At 42.2% G+C, this 26,934-nt stretch overlaps 1 protein-coding gene across 3 annotated transcripts in view; it reads right to left on the reverse strand.

Moving 5' to 3' along the window:
• Positions 1 to 17,449, reverse strand: part of LOC124621849 (transmembrane protein 131) — a 386,383-nt gene extending 368,934 nt beyond the window's left edge. For all 3 annotated transcript variants that reach the window (XM_047147293.1, XM_047147295.1, XM_047147292.1), the window contains exons 1-2: positions 17,316 to 17,449; positions 17,092 to 17,156 (exon numbers count right to left, since the gene is read on the reverse strand). In XM_047147293.1, coding sequence (XP_047003249.1) covers positions 17,092 to 17,156; positions 17,316 to 17,421 — 171 coding nt within the window. In that variant the 5' untranslated portion in view covers positions 17,422 to 17,449. The remainder of the gene's footprint in view (positions 1 to 17,091; positions 17,157 to 17,315) is intronic.
• Positions 17,450 to 26,934: the final 9,485 nt, after the last annotated feature.

Raw genomic sequence — 26,934 nt, forward strand, 5'->3', positions numbered from 1 at the left:
GGATGGCAAACGAAGCACTGGTTGAGTGCTTGTATGCAGGAGTCATTACAGATGATGAAGGACAGAGCGGATATGCTCAAGAGCACAAGAGATGGTTACCAGCTCTGCAGCCATCTGGCAAGGAGCGCTGTTCAGTATGTCCTGCATAAGCTTAAGCGAAGCCCATGTGACCATCGACCCAGAGGTGTACACTATTTCTGAGACCTGGAATTCACCTAGAATAGAGAAAAAGTGCCGGTGGAGGGCCTCAGGTGGAACTGAGCCTTTTGGGCCTTGCAATATGCCCAGATGGAGCTGTGGCCGAGGCATGGACCATGGAGTGCACATGAGTGGACCCACAGGAAAGATGGCAGAGAGAAAGTGTCGAGTTCAGTAAGAAGTGATTGGACACGAATTGGAATCGCCAATCTGGGCAGCTGTTGTGGGAGATGGATTGCCTTGTTGGGAAAAAGGGAACGGTAATTAGGTGGTGAGGCAAACTGTGAATGTGGGCAGTATAATTCACAAGCAGTTGTCACCTGATCTGCAATGGACGACTGCCAGCTTCCAACAGGATGCTGTTCACTGGACTCATTCGGAAAGTTCCTGTCACACGTCGAACGCCACAGTGCTGGATAGAGTCCAGCAGCTGCAATGCTGAGCATGATGCTGAACCATACACAAGGCTCCCATAGTCGACAGGACTGCACAAGGGACCTGTACAGCTGAAGCGGTGTAGGACAATCAGCACCCCAGTCAGCACAGAATAATATTAAGATGCCGCCAAAACTTTTCCTTAAGCTGACAAAAATGGGGACGCCAAGTTCAGCAGACGTTGATGACCAGTCCCACAAAGCAGTAAGTCTCCATAAAATTAAGTAGTTGCTCATCAAGTAAAGTTCTGGATGTGGGTGGACAATACGATGATGACAGAAGTGCAGGACACAACTCTTGGCGCCAGAAAACTAAAAGCTGTGAGTGAGGGCCCATGACTGTCCCATTCGTATAGCTCCCTGCAGGCAATGAAGAGGAGCAGAAGGAAATACAAAAATCGTCAGCATATAAGAAGGGGGACACTCAGGACCCCACTGCTGCTGTGAGACCATTTATGGCAATTAAAAAGAGTAGGACATTTAGTACAGAGGACTGTGGGACCCCATTCTCTTGGATGGTTGTCAAACTGTGGGAAGCGCTGAGTCGAACTCTGAAAGTGTGGAGTGACAAAAAGTTCCATATAAAACTCGGGAGCAGGCCCCGGAGACCCAACTTGTGCAGACTGGCGAGGTTGTGGTCACCAAGTGGTATTGTAGGCTTTCGTCAGATAAAAAAAGATTGCAATAAGGTGTTGATGACGGGAAAAGGCCTTTTGGATGACAGACTGCAGGTAGACCAAGTTGTCAGTGGTGGAGCAACTTTGGCGAAAACTGCCCCAGGATGAAGCCAGAAGGCTCCGAAACTCAAGGAGCCAACACAACCACCGGCTCACCATATGTTGGAGCAGACTGCACAGAATGTTGGTGCAGCTGATAGGACAGTAGCTACCCACACCTAATGGGTTCTTACCATGCTTTAGCACTGGAACGATGATACTTTCTTGCCATTGTCACAGAAAATTGCCATCACTCCAAATGCAGTTGAAGATGGCAAGGAGGTGGCGCTGGTAATCCTACGACAGATGTTTAACCATTTGGGAGCGGATGCGGTCTGGTACAGGGGACGTGTCAGGACAACTGGCAAGGGCACTGAGAAATTCCCACTCACTGAACAGGTGAGCAAGGTGGCATGGAACCAAAGATAGGTGTTATCATTCCACCCACTTTTTTAACAGATAAAAGGCTGGGCAATAATTTTCAGATGCAGAGGTGCAAGCATAATGCTCAGCAAGATGCTCTGCGATTACATCTGGATACAGCTCCATGAGTAGAAAATCCAGATGCACCTGCAGAGTTTTGACTTCAGTATGCCTGAGCTTGGTCCAAACTTGGGAATAAGAGGTTTGTGTTCCAGTGATACAGAGGTGTTATACCCAACACTCCTGCTTCCATCATTTTATGAGCTGATGGCCCCGGGCACAGAGATGTTTAAAGGCAATGAGGTGCCCCAGGACAGGTAGCACTTATGACACCGGAGGGCCCATCCACGGTCTCTAATGGCTGCAGCGATTTCCGGTGACCTAAGGAACAAGGGATTGCCGAATTATATGCAGCAGCACTGGCAGTAGTGATGGTGTGATCACCTCATCAATGTAGCCACGTAATGGAGAGTCAACAATGGTAGCAGAGGTGAAGGCATCCCAGTCAGCCTTGGTAAGAGCCAATCTGGGTAAGCATCCATGTGAGTGACACGGGGGAGGGACAGGAAGAGTGGAAAGTCATCGTGAGCTCTTCAGTGGATAGATGAAAGAAGGCCAGGACTGCAAACCGAGAGATCAATGGCCAAGTATGTGCCATGTGCCACAATGAAATGAGTGGGGGGCACCTGTATTGAAGAGGCAAAGGTCATAGTGAGTTAGGAGATCCTCGACATCTTTACCATGGCCAGTAATCTTGGTTCCATCCTACAAAGAGTTATGCATGTTAAAATCACCTAGAACTAGAAAAGGTGGGGGGAGTTGGGAAATTGGTGCAGCCAATACATGGCACAGCACTTCACCATCTGGAGGAAGGTAGATGTTACAGACAGTAATTTCCTGTGCTTTCCCCACCTTGACTGCCACCACTTCTAAAGGTGTTTGAAGGAGCACACGTTTACTACAGACAGAGTAAGGACATATACACAGGCTCCACTTGACATTCTGTCACAGTCAGTATGGTTTTTGTAGTACACTCGATGGCCATGAAGGGCAGAGGTCCCCATTGTGGGTTTCCTAACGGGCAATGCAAGAAGTAGGTGTAACACTTAAAGAGTTAACGTAACTCAGCCAGGTGGGTGAAAAAATCGCCACAATTCCACTGGAGGATGATGCTATCTCATCTAGGAAGGCATGAAGTGACCAAGGATGCAGATTATGCCTCCGGGTCACCTGCCGCCACCAGCTGAGTGCTCGCATCCAATACCGTTATGTCTAAGGCATCGGTGAGATCTAGGTCCTCAGGGGATGCCAGAATCTCCACCTCGTCCTTGGACATGGAACTGTTGGGAGAGGTGGGTGGTAACCACTGGAGTCCCCCATTTCCTAACAGACCTCTTCTTTGTCTGTTTGCCATCTCGCCATTCTTTAGGGCCTTGCTGGTAGGGCTTCTTTGAAGTAGTTTCAGGGACAGAGGAAGACCATGAAATCTTCAATCAGCAGCTAGTGGGACCTTCATCCAGTGGCTGGTGTCCATTTGAACAAAGGGGGCGATTGTGGAAAGCAGAGTCCAACAGAACCCCTTCCATGCGAGAGGAGTCAGAACAGGCTGTTGCTTCTCCAGCTGGTGGGAGGGGACCAATGTCCTTGGCATTTGGGGTGGGGGGCATCCCAATTTAGAAGCTGTGGGAGCCCTATGGCCCACTGTTCTAACCCCCGAACCCGCAGGAGGAAAGAAAGAGAGAGAGAGAGAGAGAGAGAGAGAGAGAGAGAGAGAGAGAGAGAGAGAGACTTTCTTGCTACACTGCTGGTTAGTTGTACTGATCCAAAACTGTAATTCTGTACCTCGACTACAGGAGGGATTGTGTTTGGTAGTGTGGGCACGGGAAGGCAGGCAGTGGTAGGTAGGATTACAGAAGGGTGAATGGTAGCTGTGAGGGAGGCAACAGGTGCACAGAATAGACATATAGGAGGGAGAAGCATCTCGACCTTGCCTGTGTGTCGCTGGATGACTCGACACCTCCACTATTCAGTGAATTGTTACCTTTACTCTTAATTATTAACAGAAACACAATAGTCACTGTTAGAAACAAACTGAGTACCAGATATATTTATCTATACAAATACATTTCTGAAAATTTAAGCCTTCTAATATTAAATAATAATTGTATGATAGCAATTTGCCCACGGATTTGTTTGTCCCTTCCAAACAATAATCAATATACAATTTGTACTGATATATACTACAGCTTTGTGGTATCAATCATTTATCTACCATCAAAATGGAACAGCACAAAGTCTCCGGACTAAAGTCTATATCACGGCCAGCAGCAGCCACGGCTATTGCTCATAAGTTGGCAAAGCATCGGTTTCGCATAGCTAGTGAGATGATTCATTGACATAACCAATGAAGAGAGAAGAGAGGCAATGTATTTCTAGTGTAGAAATTGAAACCACTGTCTTGTTTGCTGTTTTTTCATGTATTAATGAGTTTCATGAGAAATATTTGTTGATTATGGTAGCGTGTGCTATGAATTGGTGTGATATTGGAGCATGTCTCACGGATTCATTACCAAGGCTCAAAAATGTTTCAAATGTGGTGGTGAAATGAGTACGCAATTGATCTGCACGAGCACTCTGAATAAGTGGATCAATGTTTCTTGATTAAATCACGGGAGAAGGCAGGTGGATGAACGTTTCTTCATAATGAGAGTCACACATTCGATATACACTGAGGAGCCAAAGAAACCAGTACACTTGCCTAATACCGTGTAGGGCCCCCGCAAGCAAGCAGAAGTTCCACAACACAACGTGGCACAGACTCGACTAATGTCTGAAGTAGTGCTGGAGGGAAATGACACCATGAATCCTGAAGGACTGTCCATAAATCTGTAAGAGTACAATGGAGTGGAGATCTCTTCTGAACAGCATGTTGCAGGGTTTCCCAGATATGCACAATAATGGTCATGTCTGGGGAGTTTGGTGGCCAGCAGAAGTATTTAAACTCAGAAGAGCATTCCTGGAGCCACCCTGCAGCAATTCTGGACGTGTGGGGTATCGCACTGTTCTGCTGGAAGTGGCCAATGCCGTAGGAATGCACAATGGACATGAATGGATGCAGGTCATCAGACAGGATACTTATGTACATGTCACATGTCAGAGTCATTTCTAGATATATCAGGGTCCCATATCACTCCACCTACTGACGCCCCACACCATTACAGAGCCTCCACCAGGTTGAAAAGTCCCCTGCTGACATGCAGCGTAAATGGATTTATGAGGGTGTCTCCATACCCGTACATGTCCAACCATTTGATACAAGCTGAAACGAGACTCGTCCGACCAAGCAACATGTTTCCAGCCACCAACAGGCCAATGTCGGGTTGATCAGCCTAGGCGAGATGTAAAGCCTTGTGTCGTGCAGTCATCAAGGGTACACGAGTGGGCCTCTGACTGGCCCCTAAAGCCCATATCAATTATGTTTCATTGAATGGTTTGCAGGCTGAGACTTGTTGATGCCCCAGCATTGAAATCTGCAGCAATCTGCAGAGGGGTTGCACTTCTGTCACATTGAACAGTTCTCTTCAGTCGTCGCTGGTCCTGTTCTCGCAGGATCTTTTTTCCGGCTGCAGCAATGTCAGAGGTTTGATGTTTTACCAGATTACTGATATTCACAGCACACACATGAAATGGTCGTACTGGAAAACCTCCACTTCATTGCTACCTTGGATATGCTGTGTACTATCGCTTGTCTGCCGACTATAACAGCACATTCAAACTCACTTAACTCTTGATAACTTGCCTTGGTAACTGATGTAACAATTGCACCAGATACTTGTCTTCTATAGGGATCACCGGCTGCAGCACCATATTCTGCCTGTTGACACACCTCTGTATTTGAATATGCAACCTACACAAGTTCCTTTGACACTTTAGTGTATTAATAGACATTGATCCACCTCCTCCCATGACTTAATTAAAAAACACTGATCCACCAACCTCCTCCAATGATTTAATTTAAAAAAATTGACCCACATATCTTCACTCACGATTTATCTAAAAACATTGATCCATGTGCCTCCTCCCATGATTTAATTACAACACTGATCCACTTACACAGAGTGTTTGTGCAGCATGATCGTGTAGCAAAACAGAGCAGAGAAATATTTCACTACCTTTTCTACTATATCATGGGGTGCAACACTGTGCTCTGTTTACAGATACTAGTGCAGTTTCGACAGCTGTGTCTCAAACACAGAACAATTAAATTTACAATCCTCATTCACAGCAAATTTGCACCCTTTCTTCTGAATGTATTACTTCAGAAGAAGTCATCTGCCTGTTGCTCTCTCATTGGGTGCGTTAACACAAAAAGCTGGCACACCTTCTTTCATTCCCTTCATACCTCACGGCAAGTGCTGACAATACTCCTACATAAAACATGTGGCCCTATTCTAGACTCTTACCGCATCCCTGGGTGACTTGACATCTAGATCCCTAACTTCTCATAGGACGAAAATGGCGTCCTCAAATTCCAATAAAAACATTCCCAAATGTTCAAATGTTTGGGTGTACCACTGGAGAGTAACACAAACACATAAAAGTAAGTGAGATAGGAATTCCAGTTCTCCATATACAACTTTAATAATGACACATTACACAGGGAAGAATGGGAATACTGAAGACTGCGGTCCTACATGTCACCTTTGACTCACGATATCAAGATGTCAGCTTTGACTTATGATATCATGAAGATGTTGGATGACTCTACTTAAAGCTTATACAATATGGTGACATGATATCACACATTACTCCCATGAACACACATGAAACTAATGGGACAAATGTAGGAATCTGGGAGTTTTGGGTGGGGACAAATTACATATATGATACCAACTCAAACACTAATGCAAAAATCAACAAAATGAAAACCTCAGCAATCAATAAAATCATAATAATAATAACAATAATAATGAAGAAAGGCTGGAACAAATTGGGTATAGGAAATTTCACTTTGACTTCTATGGCTCAAATGAAGTTCCACAATGACACAAACCCATAAATAATTCCAAAATCCAGTTCCAGAAATTTCAATTGATCTATACATCTCAAACAAAGCTCACAATACCAACAAATCGCAACTAGCAGAACTAACAATTATCAAAATCTAACCAGACAAAAATAATTAAAACACATTCCACGACATCCACCACGATAAACTACTAAATATGAACTTCAACTGCCAACCCAAACCACAAAAAAACTACTCTGACAAAAATTTCGATACCCACATCGCAAAGAAATTTATGTACGTTAACTAATACACTCAACTTCTTACAATAAAGACAAAAAATGCAAAGTCAGCTGACAAATATATCAGGTCTGGCACATATCACACACACACACACACACACGCACACATTTAAAAAAAATAATAAAATAAACATTACTGAGACCTATTCCTCCCTAACCTTACCCCCCTACACACCACACAATACTCATCTCTCAACAATATCCATATAAAATGTAAATAATAACAATTAACTTCTTTCATAACTTTCGAAAAAAAAAGAAATAAAACCCAGTTTCAACAAAACCCACATCACAAACCTAATTATCTCTCCCCCCCCCCCCCCCCACCCTCACCCCCACAAGAAAGACATTCTCCCAAACAAATACCCCAGACCATAGTAAACACTGCCCCCATAAATTTAACAAACAACTTTTGGTCTGTACACTTTCCCAACAAGATTCAAACTGTAGGGTAGAAGAACACCTCTTTCCTCTACCTCTAAGGGATTACACAGCCTCCTCTTCCCCCCCCCCCCCTTCCCCCTCCTATTCCCTTCTGTAGTAACAGTACAAGCCCTTTTTGCATATCCTTTAATCTCTACACTATGGTTCACTGTAAAATGTTGATAGCCCCTAGTAGCTAAATCCCTGAATTCGAAACAGTACTGGAACACTGAGCAACGTACTCTACAATTAACCCAACCAAAACCCATTTTATATGCCTACCCACCATCCTAAAAACCACATCAGAATGCCCAGCCCCTGAAACTACACCCCCCCCCCCCTCCCACTCCCACATCCAAATCACTACTGCCCCTCCCATATTTACCCTTCCCAAATGCAGACTAGTCCATTTCCACAACTATCCCCATCCTTCCTGAAGACATCCTATACTTTATAGACCCCGAATGAAAATCACAACAAAAATAGAACTAATCTAAAATAGACAGACCTACCATAACACCCACATCAAAAGGAAAAAAATAAAAACGGGCAGCTGCACCAATGATATATTAGCAAAACAATATCCTGCATGGGCAGCCTACAATCCTCAAACTGGGAATCGCTCCTAATTGACCTCCAAACACTCACGCCAACACCACCACCACACATACTTGTCCCTAGAAGCAATAATCTAGGCCAATTTCATAGATTGCCCACACTGCTGGCACCTCACACATTCAGCCACAAGGCCACATAACTGGGAAAATTTCATTGTAGCTGCGAAACATTTTCGTCCATGTTGTTGTTGTTGTGGTCTTCAGTCCTGAGACTGGTTTGATGCAGCTCTCCATGCTACTCTATCCTGTGCAAGCTTTTTCATCTCCCAGTACCTACTGCAACCTACATCCTTCTGAATCTGCTTAGTGTATTCATCTCTTGGTCTCCCTCTACGATTTTTCGTCCATAGCAGCCAGTAACAAACAACTAATAAATTTTGTCATAAGATCCATACCCAGTTTCAAACAAAAAAATTAAACTTCAAACCATAGACAACACGATGAACTAACAATTCACAAAAAAAAAAAGCCAATAACTAACAACATTAAAATATCTCACTGACAAGCCAACAAAAACAACGAACATCACTCACAAAGAATTTAGAAACATTAACATCCCATAGTAGAGTGAACCACCGCTTACTCTAACGAGCCCTCTGTAAACACAATCCATCTCAAAAACAATGCACCACAATAATGTCATGCAACACAATACAGTTACGTCACACGTGAAAGCCAAAGAGTGGTATCACAAACTTCAGTTGACCTACAGAAGTAACATGAGGTGCTCTGTAGTGGGAATGTACTTCTAATTATTATGAGAAAAGAAGAAACTTTTGAAAAGGTATCATCTTTCTATAATCAGAAAGCTCTCAGGGAGAAAACAGGAACTCTAAAACAAATCAGAGTAGAAGAGGGAAAAATGCTACTTAGTGCATACTAAGATTTAATGACTGCTGATATGAAGAAGCTAACAACATTGCAGAGGAAGGAATGGCATACTGAGTAAATGGTAATGTACAACAATGCCATTATTATGTGATCATTAAATTCACAAGTGCACCTCGAATACATTAAAGGGCTTCTTCTCCTCAGAGTGTGAACCTAACACTTCTGTAAATTTTAAAATTAAGCATTAACAAAATATCAACATTTCATCCTCATCCGCTGAGGACATTTTGAAAGGTGGTCTAACTTCTTTCAATGTAGATTCACACCCTGGCTCGCTAGTGACTGCACCAAAAATCCATTTACGTGTGTTCCCGTACAGTGGCATGATGTCATATGCTTTGAATATCTGAGTGCAGCTGGGCGTTGTCAGTTGCCATAGTCTGCTGTTGCTACCACCCCATGGTGGAGAACTGATATTCATCTTCAGCACCGCGATCCATATGTGATTAAATTTCACACCCTCCTCCTTCCTATCGAAATTGCTGGGGTATTTAACAATCTCTATGGGCTCCCTGTGTAGCCTTTCATGGTACCTGCTTGTGGCTGCCAGTACTCAAGTCCTATCAAAATGTGTGTGGTGGTCTTCTGGCTGCCAAGCAATTTCTGCAGCAGCTGTTCTATTAATCCCCCCTCTTTCACAGCACTGCAGCCATACAACACTAACTAGCTTATCGCCAAGTAACCTGTGACAGATGGGGTCAGGCCACCCATGAAACTGGTATAAAATGTAAAATGTACAATGTTAGCTGCCTGTACAAACTGTTGAAAAGCATCACACCCTCTTGTGTGGAATACAGACTGTCTGACCTATGTGGAAGGGCAAAATATACAAGAACTGAAAATAACATGAATCCCCCAAGCAGAGGTCTAAATGGCGTATAAAGCCGTAAAGCCACCTATATTCCCAAAATTGTTTCATTCGATCATTAACAAAACTGTATCTTGTACCAATTCTTCTACAAAGACTTATTACACCAAATCCAGCACCAGCAACCCACTCTGCAAGTGTACATGCAAATTTCCATCCATGCAAAAGGCTGTAGCCTCCCTCAATGAAAAACAACAAAAAAGCTATGACAGCAATTATTAAAAAATCCACTAAGCCTCCAAACAAAATAAAAACCATAATATCTCCATAGTAAGACTGTCAAACACCACTGGAAAATCTTACAGACCCTCAGTTAACCACTGCAGGCTCTCCACTTAAGCAGAAAAAGAAAGATGGATATATAAATTAACCCCAGCACTGACAAGGGGAAGGCCTCAGACATGGCCAACCGATTCGGCTCAAATTTGGCAGGTCGCTTGAGTACAACCTAAAACGAAGGAATCTAAAACATTTTGGGTCAACACCCCCACAATTTTGAAAAAATCACCCCTAAAGGTTATGACGAGCAACAACTCAAAATTGGAGGGATCGATAGATAATTGTAAATAGACCATTTTTCATCATCAGGTATGGGGTCCGCAAACGCAAACTTTTCCAGAAACCGAGGTAAGAAACTTTTACAACTGCCTTTTCTGTACCCACATGGTACACGCTTTTCGCCGACAGCGCCCATAGCACGACGGCCAAGGTAACTGGCTGGGAATCAGAAAACACGGATTGGAATCTCGTAGTAACCTAGCGGATGTTATTCTTTTCGTTTGTATTTTTCCATATCTCAGTTGATAGGGATAGGGGGGTTAATAAGGTAAGTAAATCAATAAGGAATGATAATAATAAGGTAAGCAAACTAATTTCCCAAATGTCGTGAGTTAGTAAAGTATTAAACTTTTAAGCCGTGTCATATGAAAACAACTCCGAGTAAGAGTGCTACGAATTCCTCACGAGGGATTACAGATACCCAACCGTGTGATCCTTGTTTACAGCGAGGCACGGGACAGAATACACGTGGGAGAGTTATGTTGTCCCTGTTGCCTCTTCGTCATATCATAGTTGTGAACCTGCAAGAGTGAAGGTGTCCAACACGAGCCTTATAGAAGCCAATGTGAAAGAGTTGTTTTCCGTCATTAGGCTGCCGTGAACCTCTCGGATAGATGTAGTGATTTTTCCTCGCTAATGAGCCGACTGAAAAATGTTTTTGAATGAATACAATGTTCTTCCGTAAATAACATACGACGAGGGTCAGCCGACATGCACAGTAAAAGTAATACTGCCAAACTGCACACCTGTGTGCCAGCTCTGTGATGTTTATTTCTATCCCCAGGTTAAAAACTTTATTTCCAGGCTTCAGAGTTGCAGTGTGCTTCTGGAAACCCAGCGGGGATGGCACTATCACACGGATGCAATAACTATTCACAGCATAATTCATAACCAACTTTCAGCACCGATTTTTCAGGCAATGATATCGCATGCGTGGGGTGCATCAAAATTAATTCCTGAAAAAAGACATATTTTTAAATGTAAACCAAGTTTGTTTTCCACCGACTCTTTGGAAGGAACAGTGTAGCTGTTGAAAGATTGCATTCATTACGTGTTCTTGGTGCCACGAGTATATTTGTATCTAATGTTTATATGACAAGTACCATCCATCTAGTTGTTTGAAGAAAAGTGAGGACACGTAACAGTGATTGGAAGAGCCATTGTAAAGTGACCTGGAGTAACATTTTAGTTGTTTACTATCCCAAGAGGTTGGAGAAATTTATTTGCCTACCTTATTATTATCATTCCTTATTGATACTTACCTTATTAACCCTCCTATCCCTACCAATTGAGATATGGAAAAATACAAACGGAAAGAAGAACATCCACTAGGTTTCTTTGAGATTCTAACCCGAGTTCTTCAATTCCCAGCCAGTTACCTTGGCCGTTTCGCTATCAGTGCTGTCGGTGAACAGCGTGTACCATGTGGGTACAGAAGCGGCAGTTGCAAAAATTTCTTACCTCGATTTCTGGAAAAGTATGCTTTTTCGGACCCCATACCTGATGATGAAAAATGCTCTATTTGCAATTATCTATCGATCTTGCCAATTTTGTGTCGATTGCTTGTCATAACCTTTAAGGGTGATTTTCTCAAAAACGCGGGTGTGTTGACCCAAAATATCTTAAGATTCCTTTGTTTTAGGTTGTACACAAGCAACCTGCCAAATTTGAGCCGAATCAGTTGGCCATGTCTGAGGCCTTCCCCTTGTGAGATGGATCAACCTGATCTCAGAAAATGCCTGCCGCACTGAAACTCTGAAGGATGTAATGGTCTCTCAGGCAAGATCTAACAACTGCTTACAAATTATCCTGTGATTCTCATTGCAGTACATGAGAGACAATTTTCAGAATATGAATATATCTTCCACATTGTAAAAACTATGTAATGCCAACAGAGAATTAAAAGGAGCCAGCATGATCATATATAAAGATGTTTTCAGAGAAAAGGTGCCAACGTACTAATACATAAAGAAATTTTCAGTGAAAAAGTTCAGTCCAACACTACCCTGAAAGCTGTTGAACATCCATGTGTCAATTTCATTCAAATTAATTCTCTAAAAATATATCTTCCACCAAATACTGACATCACCTCCCACGATATGACCAATTTAGTGAGCAATTAACCATGTCTTCCAATAGAAGTCCACAATAGGGCCAGTGCCATATGTAACGTGTTTCGTGCAGCAATAATCAGTGCTCACAGTGAGATATTATGAAAATGAAAGGTTTGTCAGCTCCTAGTTCTACACAGCCAGAGGAAGCAGCGAGAAGATAATTTGTTATATAGAAAGATATGAAGGAGTATTGTCATACTTCTTTCCTTCACTAACTCTCAACTAAATCATTATCTTCCAAATGACCTCAGGCTATGCTGCAGATCAGTCTGTCAACACAACCTTCATTCAAACAATCTCAAGTTTTGAGTGTAAATATTAAAACAATGAAGAGAACAGTTTCAATTTTGGTGGCAGAAATACATTGCCAATTTTCTCACCTTTCACTGGTTACACAAAACCACTATCACAATAGCTAGGCAAAACAGATGCACCAACAATCTACGAGCAGTAGAGAAATACTGCTGTGACTGGTGCTGGCCACAATCTAGACTTCAGCCCCATCTTCCTTACAACCTATATGCAGTCCAGTCTTACAGAGGACAACAAATTAAGTTACTGATCAGTGACATTTCTATATGGGGAGAACCACTTAAAACTTGCACAGCAAACACTGCAGAAATGGAAAGTACTAGTCATATGTGGTTTTCATAGAATGGATTGGTAGTCAGGGGCTCATATTGTTATCCAATAAACAGATAGCAATAATACTTAGAAAGCATATTTCTTGTGGAAATAATGGAACAATGCCTGTTAACATCAACAAACTAAAAGTAGGTAAATTAGAATGTCTGTGGTGTTTGTTGCTAGAATCTAGTGCGAGTCATTTACAAGATATAATATTTTGAAAAATTTTCACGCTGAAACTTGTTTATGGCATGCAACCTGCATAGTGGCTAGGTGTGAGGTTGTTATATTTGCTTACAGTGTGCTTGTGTGTTCCTTGAGTGTACTGTGACTTCCTCATCAGTTACTGTGTGACAGTCCAACTATCAGGTCATAAGTGGACAATGGGATTTGCCAATGTAGAAAAAGCCGAGATGCTCATGGTGCATGGAGAGAGTAGGAACACTTCAATTCATTCTTGTACGGTGTATGCAACAAGATATCCCAACAGATATCAACCACCTCAGCAATTATTTATCAACCTATTCAACCAGTTACGTGAAAGTGGTAGTGTAACACCTAGCCAATGTAACAGAAGAAAACAAGTGATGGCAAAAGAAAGGGAAATTAATGTTCTTGCTGCTGCTATAATTGATCTGCACATTAGCTCTCATGCAATCACATGAGGAAGTGGCATGAGACAGGTAAGTGTCCTACGCATTTGCCATCAATGTAGATTCCATCTCAATTGCATCTCTTCATCAAGAGCTACACGGAAACAATTATGAGAATCATGTTACCTTCTATACATGAACATTAAGACAGAATATTCCAGATGTATCATGTATCTTGTTTATTGATGGAGCCACATTTACCTGTAAGGCCAGGTAAAACCACCGAATAATACTCTATTGGTCTGCTGACAATCCTGTGCCTTGGTGATCCTGTTCCCCATATTTGACATCTGTAGAGTTTTTCTGTGGGGAAAGCTGAGAGTCGACGTCTCTAAGGACATACCAACTAATTGGAAGCGTGTAATCCAACTGCCAGTGCTCATCCTGAATACAACCTGTGATGATCAGTTGTTTCATTACTGGTCAGAATCCACGAACTAGTTCATGCAGTTGGGTTGTCCTTTAGTGTGTGTCACCACAGGTGTTTTACAAGTGTCAGTGTGAAAACTTTTCAAAATACAATATCTCGTAAACAACTTGCACTAGAATCCTGCAACAAACACCACTTACACTGTAATTTATCCTCCCTTTAGTTTGTTAATGTCAACAGGCATTGTTCATTTAAAAAAGTGTATGCTTGCACAAAAAATACACTTTCTAAGTGTTATTACAGTCTCTGTATTGGCTAACAATATGAGTCCTTGACTAGCAATTCATGCTGTGAAAACTGCATATCAATAGCTCTTTCCATCTCCACAATATTTGGGATGCAAGTTTAAACTTATTCACCAACACTGAAAACACATTAAAGTATTGCTTATGAAATGAAAGTACTCCACATACATTTCGCAGTGTGTAGCCAAGCCTTCATCTCTTTATGTCAATGAAACATGCACAAAGCATGTATGTGACTTAATCACTTTCCAATTGTAGGGTGGTTACTAAAAAAACCTGAGAACTCCAGGTGCGGAGAAGATGATGATGTCACGAGAAGCTCCTGAGAAATTAATGGTAAGTAGGGGGGTGTGGCTAGAGCATCTCACAGTAACAACTTTTCTTTCCTTTTGACTGCAGTTTAACCACAGTTTTTAAATATCAACAATTTATGTAGGCTAATATTCAAATAATTAACACACCTTGAAATAGTAAGTAGTTTAAAATTTGTGATTTATAAAGCTCAATAAAATTAAACGCCAATATCAGATTAAAAACACAGAATTCAATGAGATTTTACAAAATTCCTAAAATTCCCTGATTTTCCAGTGAAAATATAATTCACTGAGAATTTCAAGAAAATAACCACGCTGTAATTGCCTTCTCCTTCAAATTTCCAACTAATGGAGAATTTACCATGCTAGTTATTCAGAAGATCGTGAACTGGCCAACATTCTGCTTGAAAATAAGGATTTTGACCAATCATGAAACTGGAATCATGACAGCTCAAGAGACATCACTAAAAACATAGTTCATGAAGCAAAGAAGAAACAGTCCACCTTTTCTCAGATTGACCAATCACAACTCATAACTTGTTGGTTCATGCAACAGTCAAAGAACATGTGCTATTCAACTCTACAAGTGAGAACCTTCCATGAACACTATGCTAAGAGTTCAAAAAGGCCTCTAGGGAGCTTTGTGTCACCACCAAGGATACACACCCCATCCTAATAGCTGTGGATCAAACTGCAAAATACCAGGAGTCACCTGCGTCTACCAACAATATCTATAATTTTGTATAAATGAATTATATTACAACATTTTTGTACCTTAATCAAATGATTAGTACAAAGTTGTTATGAGATAAGGATTTCACAATTCACAAGAATTTGTAGTTAAGACAAAAGAGCATAAAAATTAGTCACAGATTCTTTTATCTAAATTGTTTAAAGTTCTGGAATTCACTTCCCTTATAACACTCAAAATATAAAGCACTAACTTGTATATAGTTATAAACCTAGCTGCAATAAAGCCCCACACAGCTTTAGGAAAGGTGCATTACATGCACACTTAGCCACAGTAGAGCCCTACAGAAATGGTGAATAGACTAAAGCTATAGAGGCAAACAGTCCATGATAAATTATTAAGAAAGACATGCCATTGTACTTTTTCATCCTTTCAATGGGGTGGGGGTGGAGAGAGAAATAGACTCCACAACAAGCAACGATATATCTTTAGTCATACATGCTTTTATATCTTTATCTAGGCAACACACTATACTAAAGGTTGGAGGCCAGAAATGACTCAGCCACATAAATACAGACAGAACAGTCCAAGAACTAATGCAAAAGATGTATGAAAAATTACCAAAAATCAGCTTTCTCCAAGATGTGCAATATTTAGATATGCACCTTCTCTGGGCCAAAGTCTAGATAAAGGTCAGCCGCAGTCACGATGGTGCTTAGTTACTGCTCATAGATTGGCAACACTTGGACTTTTTTTACCACTTCTCATATATGGGGATATCCATTCTAATCAACTGTAAGTGACAGATGCCCCTATTGAACAGTGAGAAAACTATTCACAAAGCCTCAGTACACGAATAAACTGCCCACATAACCTACATACTGTAACAAGTGTGAATGTGAGATGATTGAAATAAATTACAGTGTCATCTTCCTTCGGCTGTGAATCTCAGCATGCAGAGGGCTCAAACATTCCTCAGTGTTCACAACAATAATATCCAAGATTTAAAACTCGCGGCCTTACATTCCAAATGCAATTAATGTAATTCCTAATAAAAGGACATACCTATAATTTGCATTTATACTGCTGATTCTATGTCTTAGAAACTAGCATCAACATATAGAGAAACAATGCCACATAAAAATAATCTTTGTTATTGTGTTCATCATATTTCGTACTGATTCAACACAAAAAGTGACGTTCCATTCACTGAGACAGACATTTTGGAAGTAGTGGAACACACAACATGGTTTTATATTGTTTTGTATTCAAGTAGGCCTATACACACGACATTCTTACTTAAAGCAACTTGTATGGTAAAGTGTCCGTACTGCTGAATTGCCCGACGGCGTTTCTGGGCTTCCTCCTGCGAAGTGCGACAATCTGGTACCGCAAACCACTTCACCAAACTTCATATGCATACATGACAACCTGTTCGCGCATACGAGTTACACGGTAGGTCTATCACTTATAGCAATCAACCGTTACTACAAGAAGAAGCAAAACACACTGTTTCACATACACTTTCGTCGGTGTACGAAAATGAACACAAATCTAACACCAAGACGTAGTTTCATACCTTGTGCATTGTTACGGGTATCCCATCTGTCAGATAGCGCATGTCGTTATTTCCTTGGACGAATGCTGAAAATGGATGCACCTGTATTACAGACTGAACAAATTTTAACTTTTAATGTATCATAACTAAATTCTGGTCTAACATGTTTTTTGACTAAACACTTATTCAACATGACAACATATAAATATAAATAAATGGATGTGTCAGTATACATAATTTCTCACCATGGCTGCTCCCTTGGGCTGACGTTTTGTAATTTGGAGTCATTTCAAATAAAGTCACAAAAAATAAGAAACAACAAACTACCTTATCACCCATCTTCACTTCCATATTTTGCTACTATACCAGTATCTCACACAGCAGCCATAACATTCGATCCTTCATATGTCGATATATTTTACAAGTGTGCAACTCGATTGTCGATAGTAGCGATGTGAGACGTCTGCAAAGTGTAAACACAAGATAGGCGAGGATTGCCTTTACTGCAACAGAACATTTAAGCATCGTGTTTTATCGTTTTAAATTGGAGCACATGAAGCTATATTCGTTAAATTCTGATTTTTTTTATCAACGAGAGTGCTATCTTTATCGTTTTAAAGTACATATACCCTGTTATTCGGCGTGAAATTAACTGAAGATCAATTTGACAGTTTAGCGCTTTGAGCGAAGTGCTCTGGCATTCCAAAAAACATATGTTTTCGTTCCCCAGGCTGCCGGTGCAGTGACAGATTTACGTTTATATCGTGGGACGAGTTTAGTAACTGCCTCTCACGATTATTTAACTGATGATCAAATTAATAAAGCTATCAGCAATAACCAAAGCAAACTATATCTTTATACCCTAGACTTCCTCTCTTTTCTTGATTTTTAAAAGAGAAAAAATTCATATGTGCATTATACAAGCACTCAGTGTCATGATGAAATTAGTGAATCTTGAGCAAAACAAGAATTTTTGAGCAACCAGCAGAATATCAATTCGATATCATACATCACTGTATTTTTTTGTACCTGCTAGACTCTTGCAGCAGTATAGGCAGACTTGGAGTATACATTTCATGGGAGGGTCACTGAACGCCATGGAAGAGTGGCAGAATAGCGTTATGCTGATCTGTTACATACTGATGCGAACCACGCCATTGTACTTTGCATCTGCAACTTCAGCAACTCTTCGTCAGTGAACCAACCCATATTTTAACATACAAATGGAACTGCCAGAAAAATATACCTGAAACAGAAGTGAGCAATACTGTATGGAAGCTTGTGGGCAAAGAGTAAAGCGAATGTTGTTCTTGGCAACTGCAACTGGCAGAGCTTTCTTTACCATATTAAAAATAATTAATATTAGTGCTTTGTTCTTTTATATAGTTTGGCATTACGTATATAGTCCACAAACCACTGTGAAGTGAATAGTAAATCGTAGCCTACTTAGCATGGTACTACATGTTGGGGTATCTTCCTGCTCCTGTCACACATTGAGTGTGGAAAGAATGACTGCACAAATGCCTCTGTCCATGTTGTAATTAGTCTAATCTCATTATATTATATGGTGGTACACTTAAATAAAATGCACTTTCCAAGCTGCTTTCCACATCCCAAAGTCTCCTCTCTCTGAGTGTCTTGGAACTGCGATTAATGTGATGTACTACCAGATTTGATTATGTATACATTTGCAGATCGTGATCTTTAAGGAAAACATCTTATTTGGTGTATGAACAGCTTATGATGTATGTAGCTAGAATGCAAGCTAGTTGTGTGTTTTATATTTATTCAGTTACACAACACAGTTCAACAGTAATTTAATAAGACAATTCAGTAGTGTAGTGGTTATACAGGGATTCTTATAATTTCTTATATGAAGGATGTTTTGCTTTTTTGTGTCCAATAAGCATTCATTCGTTTAGATATTTTCTTTCTTCATCTGAGATCACTCTTCCTGTAGCACTTTTATTGATCTTTGTTTGTAGCCTAGTTTGAATCTCTTGCAGTTTTCTGGTTTTCTCTGATTTGTTTTTTAACTCATGTTCTGTAATTGTAAATTGGCTCGATTTCAGATAGGCCTAGTGCAGTTTGTTACATAAGTTCACAGCTTGTAGAAAATAAACTAATGCTAAATCACAGTAAGACTCAGTTTTTACAGTTTCTAACACATAATTCAACAAAACCTGAGGTTTTAATTTCACAGAATGGACGTATGATTAGTGAAACTGAACAGTTCTAATTGCTAGGTGTTCAGATAGACATTAAACAATTGTGAAAGCCCATGTTCAGGATCTTGTTCAAAGACTTAATGCTGCCATTTTTACTATTTGAATGGTATCTGCCATAAGTGATCATTCAACACGAAAATTATTCTACTCTGCTTATTTTCATTCACTTATATCAAATGGTATTATATTTTGGGGTAACTCTTCCCATCCTAATACGATATTTTTGGCTCAGAAATGGGCAGTTCAGACAATAAGTGTCTTAAGTTCACGAACCTCTTGTTGACCCTGTTCACTAGTCTGGGTATTTTGACATTGGCCCCTCAATACATATATTCTTTACTGTCATTTCTTGTTAACAATATCAGCTTATTCCCAAGCATAAGCTGCTTTCACTCAGTTAATACTCAGCAGAAATGAAACCTGCATTTGGGTTGGACTTCCTTAACTCTTGTGCAGAAAGCTGTGCAGTATACTGCTACATCCATTTTCAATAAGCTACCACAAGAATTCAAAAATCTTAGCAGCAATCCACGTACTTCCAAAGCAAAGCTGAAGAGTTTCCTCATGGGTCACTTGTTCTATTCTGTTGAGGAGTTCCTTGAAAAATTAAGCTGATTCTTATGTTGTGTTGTTGATTGCTTTTACTTAAACTTATGGTTTGACTTTTTCTGGGTTTATACACATTTCATCTGTTATTACATTGTAATTTCATGTACTGACACATTTCATGACCCTGGAGATTTGCTCCTCAATTTCGTCCTAAGGAACTTGAAGTGTAAATAAAAATCTTACTGAATTTATGTGATCCATTTAATGTTTCTATTACTACTCCACAATTTTCTATTGTTCCCTTACTAATTCTCTTTTCTGGTGTTGTCATCAAATGTCCAAATAATGAGATATGTTTCTTCTTGATCATGCTGACTACTGGTTCTATTTTCTTGTATATTGTTTCATTGAAAGTCGGTCTCCAATGGCCATTTACTTGCTATTGTTTATTTATGCATGCCCTAGTTATTATTCTTTTTATCTTTGGTGTTTTGTCAATTTCTGTTATTTTAGTCTATGGGAACAGGATACAAACAGTGGTATATGGAATAAACTGTCCCCACTAATATCTGCACATACATATATTTCGACAATTATCATACACATGCACACAGTACAAGGTTAACATGGTGGCTCGGATGAGCGACCTGAGTCCCAAACATTAAAGTTTTCTGTGGTCAATATGACCTATCAAAGCCATACAGCCCCTCCCCCCCCCACCCCTCCCCGCCCCGCAGTATGGAGTACCGCATGTGAGTCTTGAGGGAAGACCATGTGGGCATTGACGCTGTTGGTGGTCGTACAAGCTGGTAGACGCATGACCGGGACCTCCACCCTGACTAGGGCGGGGTGCGGAGGTGGAGTGATGGGAGGCAGGTCCAACTGGAAGTCGTTGAGCCAGCGAGGATGGACGATAAGGCGACCAGCCCGAAAGCAGGTGGGTTGAACGGTGGATGGCGGGGTGTAGGTGTGGCAAGCCCGGATGCTAATCGAGCCATCCGGCAACATGAAGGCACGAATTGTCATCGGGTTACACTCACAAGGACGGTGAGTCTATACACAACACTGACGTTTAACTGGTCGTTGGGTGGCAGGGCCGCGGTGTCTGTGAGTAGAATGAGAACTCGGTCGTCAAGAGTGATGATTGAAATGTCGTCCATGCGGTATGGGGATGCATTGCAGAGCAGGGTGACTATGGGACAGGGTGTCTCCGTAGTCGATGAGGTAGCAGCAAAACCCGCACACAGGGTGGAGGGTGACATGTCTGAGAAACCCGCGAAAGGTGACGGGGAGGCTTCGGGTGAACAAAACCAAAATGGCGTGGTGGCCCGAGGAGAAATATTCTCGGACTCTACGACTGGTGGGAGAGTCGTTAGGAGAATCAGACTGAGCCAGCAGAGGGACGTCGAGATCCACGAATGCTGGTTTGAGTTGGTGTAATGATACAGTTTGCGGACTGTCTTTGATGATGATGTCGAAAGTTGTATCACCCCACCCCAGGAATTTAAAGGGACTGAGGTAAGTAGGTTGCAGAGGCTGTTGGACCAAATTGTCTCTCAGCATCACATGGGAGCAAGTGTTGAGAGCGGTTGGCACGTAAGTGTCCAGCGGGGAGTGGCTGATAGGTGGGTGCAGGCGTGCATGTTTGAAGTGGGTGCCCATGCAGCTTATTAAATCCGGGGAGGGGGGGAAGTCCTCAGTTACTTGAGGCTGAATGAGTTCCCCTGGTAGGACGGGGTTCTCCGCAAAAACGACTTCTGAGATAGTTCCCTATAAGTCGGGCTTGAAAGTTGAATGGAGGCCGAGCAGTACCCGTGGACAAAGGGCATTTTTAGAGTACAATGCCACAGTTCCACTAACCTGTTGCTTTGTGGGTGGTATGCTGTGGTGTGAATTTTCTTTATGCCACAGATATTACATAAAATGGTGAACAGGTAAGACTGAAACTGCCGACCCTGGTCGGTGGTGATGGTGGTTGGACAACCGAACCTAGCAATCCATGAGGAGATAAAACCTTTGGCCATGGTCTCGGCAGTGATGTCAGGTAAGGGGACAGCCTCTACCCAGCGGGACGTGTGGTCAATTGTGGATAGAATGTATCTGTGGCACTCCAACGGTGGAAGAGGATCAATAAGATCAATATGTACTTGATGAAATCGTGCTGGAGGGATGTCGAACTTGCCCAATGGTGAGGTGGTGTGGCAGTTGATTTTGTTGCATTGGCAGGGGACGCAGCTGCGTGCTCAGGTCTGACAGTCCCATTTTATATTTTTCCAAACGAAATACTTGAAGACGAGCCATGTAGTGGCACAGGCACCAGGGTGCATGAAGTTATGCAGAGCATTGAAGGCCTGCCGGCGCAGGGAGGATGGAAGTAACGGGCGTAAGGTACCGGTAGAAGAGTCGCACCACACCTCATCCACAACGCTGGAGAATTTAGCTTTAGTAAACACAAGGGATGTTTGAGGGTCTGAGATTCCTCATCAGAGGCTCGTAGGGTGGCCAGGTTGATAAGTCAATGATGCGTGAAATAGTACTGATCCACGAAAAAAAATCTGCGGCAATGACGTAGCAAACGTCAGTTGTGAATTGGGAGACTAGATCAAAGTGATGGAAATGCTGAGGGGGTGGGTCCTCGGGGTGGTTGCACTAAGCATCTGAGAGTGGTTTGTGATCCGTGAGGATGAACGAGCGACCCTCCATTTCAGGGCGGAAGTGTTTGACAGCCTCGTAGACCACAAGGAGTTATTGAAAGCAGAGTATTTCTTCTGAATTGCTAATAGTCTTTTAGAGAAGAAATGAAGAGGTGAAACCATGTCTGCCTTATGTTGCTGTAGTACTGCTCCCATTGCAATGTCACTAGCATCCGTAGTGATAAACAGCTTGGCTGAGGGGTTTGGGTGGGCAAGTGTCACGGCATGAGCTAAAGAAGTCTTTAATGCATTGAAAGCCTCCAGCATAGGTGCAGACAGCAAATGGGTTTTAGTCCTGAAGTCTGTTTACCTGACAGTGAGTCTGTCAGTGGGGCCTGCACAACGGTGACAGAAAACAGTTTATGACGGTAGTACTTTATTGTGCCCAGGGAATGTCAGAGTTCTTTGTAAGTAGCCAGGGGCAGCAGCCAAGTGATGGTGTGCACGCGAGATTTGGGAGGCTGTATTCCGTCGGTGGAGATGATGTAACCCAAGAAAGTGACAGAAGACTGACGTAACTGGAATTTTTCTTTGTTGACCTCGACGCCATTGGAGTTCGAGGCCTGAAGGACCATGGATAAATGATTTTCATGTTCCTCAGCTGACTTGCTGAAAATGAGTATGTGATCCAGATGTGCGAAGCAAAACTCAGACTGTCATAAGATGGAGTCAATGAAACACTGCCACGTTTGCGCAGATCTTCGACCAGCACAAACCGTGATACAGGGTTATCTTCGTATAAAGGTAGCAGCTTCAACAGACGACCTGGGGGAGAGGATGAAGGCAGCTTCCGTGTCCCTTGGAAAACCGGCTGGTCCGTGTCAGGGAAGGCCCTACTGCAGGATGGCACAGTAGGCATGGATGTGTTACCGGCAAGAACATCTGTAGCAATGGTGGGTTGCATTGTCCTTGACATGTCGCGAAAACACGACACGGCTGGCATGGTCGGTTCTGTGGGAACGAGCAGTTGGGCGATATCTATAAGGGTCCGATAAACTGGACTGTGGGTTACAGGTACTGATTTGAATTTGCCCATCTCAGAAATAATGTGGAAGCCTGGCGTGGCAGACACAGGTGGAGCTGTGGCAGAGGCAAGCAGCTAAGCGGTCAGAACCGGGCCGGGGCCCCGTGCGAGTGGGGGAGGGGGGAGGGGGGTAGGAGTGGGTGGGTCGGTAACTTGTGTGACAAAAGTGTGAGTTGTGCGCACACGTTGAAAACACGCCCCATGGGGTCAGACTATAAATTACCAATGCAACTTGTGGAAGATCAAAGTGGTGTGGTAAGACACCCCTGATAGGCGAAACACCAAAAGATGTACTCGAACCCACGTGGTCAAAAAGTTGAGCAACAGGTCTGGGGGGTGTGCAAGGAGAATTTCGTACATGAACATGTCCATCATTAGTCTGCTAATGAGGCAAAATCGGAACAGGTCGCAATTGATAGTGGCCGGGTGTGTTTTGCACAAATGGCGGCATTGCACATGGCACGACAGTAACTGTTGTTGCAGCCCGTTTAGAGTCAAAGTACATGTGCGAATATAGATTGCTTTGAACATTATATGATCGATCGGTAGGTACACAGTTCTGAAAATTATCCACTTCACACTTCACATGTTGGCGAGCACAGGCCAGCGAGATGAAACCCGAGTCTATTGTTTGAGTTAATGGTGTAGCACTCGACTGTTGTAGAACAACAAAATTTGAGGTTAACATGGTTGGAGATCGTGAATCACTATGGAGTAATGGAGAGCCAGCCATTGGCGAAGGATTGAAGGGGCCCGGCGGTCTTAGCTGGGCTTCCAAATCTTCGAACAAATCATTGAGTGAGGTGGCCATGGCAGCATGCGCATAAGCTGTTGATTTACAACATCCGGCGCAGAAGTCATGGAAGACTTAGAAACTTCGGGGTCACCAGTATGGGAACAGGATACAAGTAGCAGTATATGGAATAAACTGTCCCCCTAATATCTGCACACACACACATATTTCGACAATTATCATACACATGCACACAGTCCAAGGTATAAGAACAGACTGAATTAACATGGCGGCTCGGATGAGTGACCTGAGTCCCAAAGATTAAAGTTGTCTATGGATAGGTTAAAGTTAGATATAGTGGGAATTAGTGAAGTTCGGTGGCAGGAGGAACAAGACTTTTGGTCAGGTGATTACAGGGTTATAAATACAAAATCAAATAGGGGTAATGCAGGAGTAGGTTTAATAATGAATAAAAAAATAGGAGTGCGAGTAAGCTACTACAAACAGCGTAGTGAACGCATTATTGTGGCCAAGATAGACACAAAGCCCATGCCTACTACAGTAGTACAAGTTTATATGCCAACTAGCTCTGCAGATGATGAAGAAATAGATGAAATGTATGACGAGATAAAAGAAATTATTCAGGTAGTGAAGGGAGACGAAAATTTAATAGTCATGGGTGACTGGAATTCATCAGTAGGAAAAGGGAGAGAAGGAAACATAGTAGGTGAATATGGATTGGGGGGAAGGAATGAAAGAGGAAGCTGCCTTGTAGAATTTTGCACAGAGCATAACTTAATCATAGCTAACACTTGGTTCAAGAATCATAAAAGAAGGTTGTATACCTGGAAGAATCCTGGAGATACTAAAAGGTATCAGATAGATTATATAATGGTAAGACAGAGAATTAGGAACCAGGTTTTAAATTGTAAGACATTTCCTGGGGCAGACCGAGCGAGGTGGCGCAGTGGTTAGCACACTGGACTCGCATTCGGGAGGACGACGGTTCAATCCCGTCTCTGGCCATCTTGATTTAGGTTTTCCGTGATTTCCCTAAATCGTTTCAGGCAAATGCCGGGATGGTTCCTTTGAAAGGGCACGGCCGATTTCCTTCCCAATCCTTCCCTAACCCGAGCTTGCGCTCCGTCTCTAATGACCTCGTTGTCGACGGGACGTTAAACACTAACCACCACCACCATTTCCTGGGGCAGATGTGGATTCTGACCACAATCTATTGGTTATGAACTGCAGATTGAAACTGAAGAAACTGCAAAAAGGTGGGAATTTAAGGAGATGGGATCTGGGATCTGGATAAACTGAAAGAACCAGAGGTTGTACAGAGTTTCAGGGAGAGCATAAGGGAACAATTGACAGGAATGGGGGAAAGACATACAGTAGAAGAAGAATGGGTAGCTCTGAGGGATGAAGTAGTGAAGGCAGCAGACGATCAAGTAGGTAAAAAGACGAGGGCTAATAGAAATCCTTGGGTAACAGAAGAAATATTGAATTTAACTGATGAAAGGAAAAAATATAAAAATGCAGTAAATGAAGCAGGAAGTGCAAAATGGCTAAGCAGGGATGGCTAGAGGACAAATGTAAGGATGTAGAGGCTTGTCTCACTAGGGATAAGATAGATACTGCCTACAGGAAAATTAAAGAGACCTTTGGAGAGAAGAGAACCACTTGTATGAATATCAAGAGCTCAGATGGCAACCCAGTTCTAAGCAAAGAAGGGAAGGCAGTAAGGTGGAGGGAGTATATAGAGGGTTTATACAAGGGCGATGTACTTGAGGACAATATTATGGAAATGGAAGAGGATGTAGATGAAGATGAAATGGGAGATAAGATACTGCGTGAAGAGTTTGACAGAGCACTGAAAGACCTGAGTCGAAACAAGGCCCCGGGAGTAGACAACATTCCATTAGAACTACTGATCGCCTCGGGAGAGCCAGTCATGACAAAACTCTACCATCTGGTGAGCACGATGTATGAGACAGGCGAAATACCCTCAGACTTCAAGAAGAATATAATAATTCCAATCCCAAAGAAAGCAGGTGTTGACAGATGTGAAAATTACCGAACTATCAGTTTAATAAGTCACAGCTGCAAAATACTAACGCGAATTCTTTACAGACGAATGGAAAAACTGGTAGAAGCAGACCTCGGGGAATATCAGTTTGGATTCCGTAGAAATGTTGGAACACATGAGGCAATACTGACCTTACGACTTATCTTAGAAGAAAGATTAAGAAAAGGCAAACCTACGTTTCTAGCATTTGTAGACTTAGAGAAAGCTTTTGACAATGTTAACTGGAATACTCTCTTTCAAATTCTGAATGTGGCAGGGGTAAAATACGGGGAGCGAAAGGCTATTTACAATTTGTACAGAAACCAGATGGCAGTTATAAGAGTCGGGGGGGGGGGGGGGGGGGGGGGCATGAAAAGGAAGCAGTGGTTGGGAAAGGAGTGAGACAGGGTTGTAGCCTCTCCCCGATGTTATTCAATCTGTATATTGAGCAAGCAGTAAAGGAAACAAAAGAAAAATTCGGAGTAGGTATTAAAATTCATGGAGAAGAAGTAGATACTTTGAGGTTCGCCGATGACATTGTAATTCTGTCAGAGACAGCAAAGGACTTG

Source organism: Schistocerca americana, chromosome 7 (genome assembly GCF_021461395.2).
Source record: "Schistocerca americana isolate TAMUIC-IGC-003095 chromosome 7, iqSchAmer2.1, whole genome shotgun sequence".
NCBI classification, from domain to species: Eukaryota; Metazoa; Arthropoda; class Insecta; order Orthoptera; family Acrididae; genus Schistocerca; species Schistocerca americana.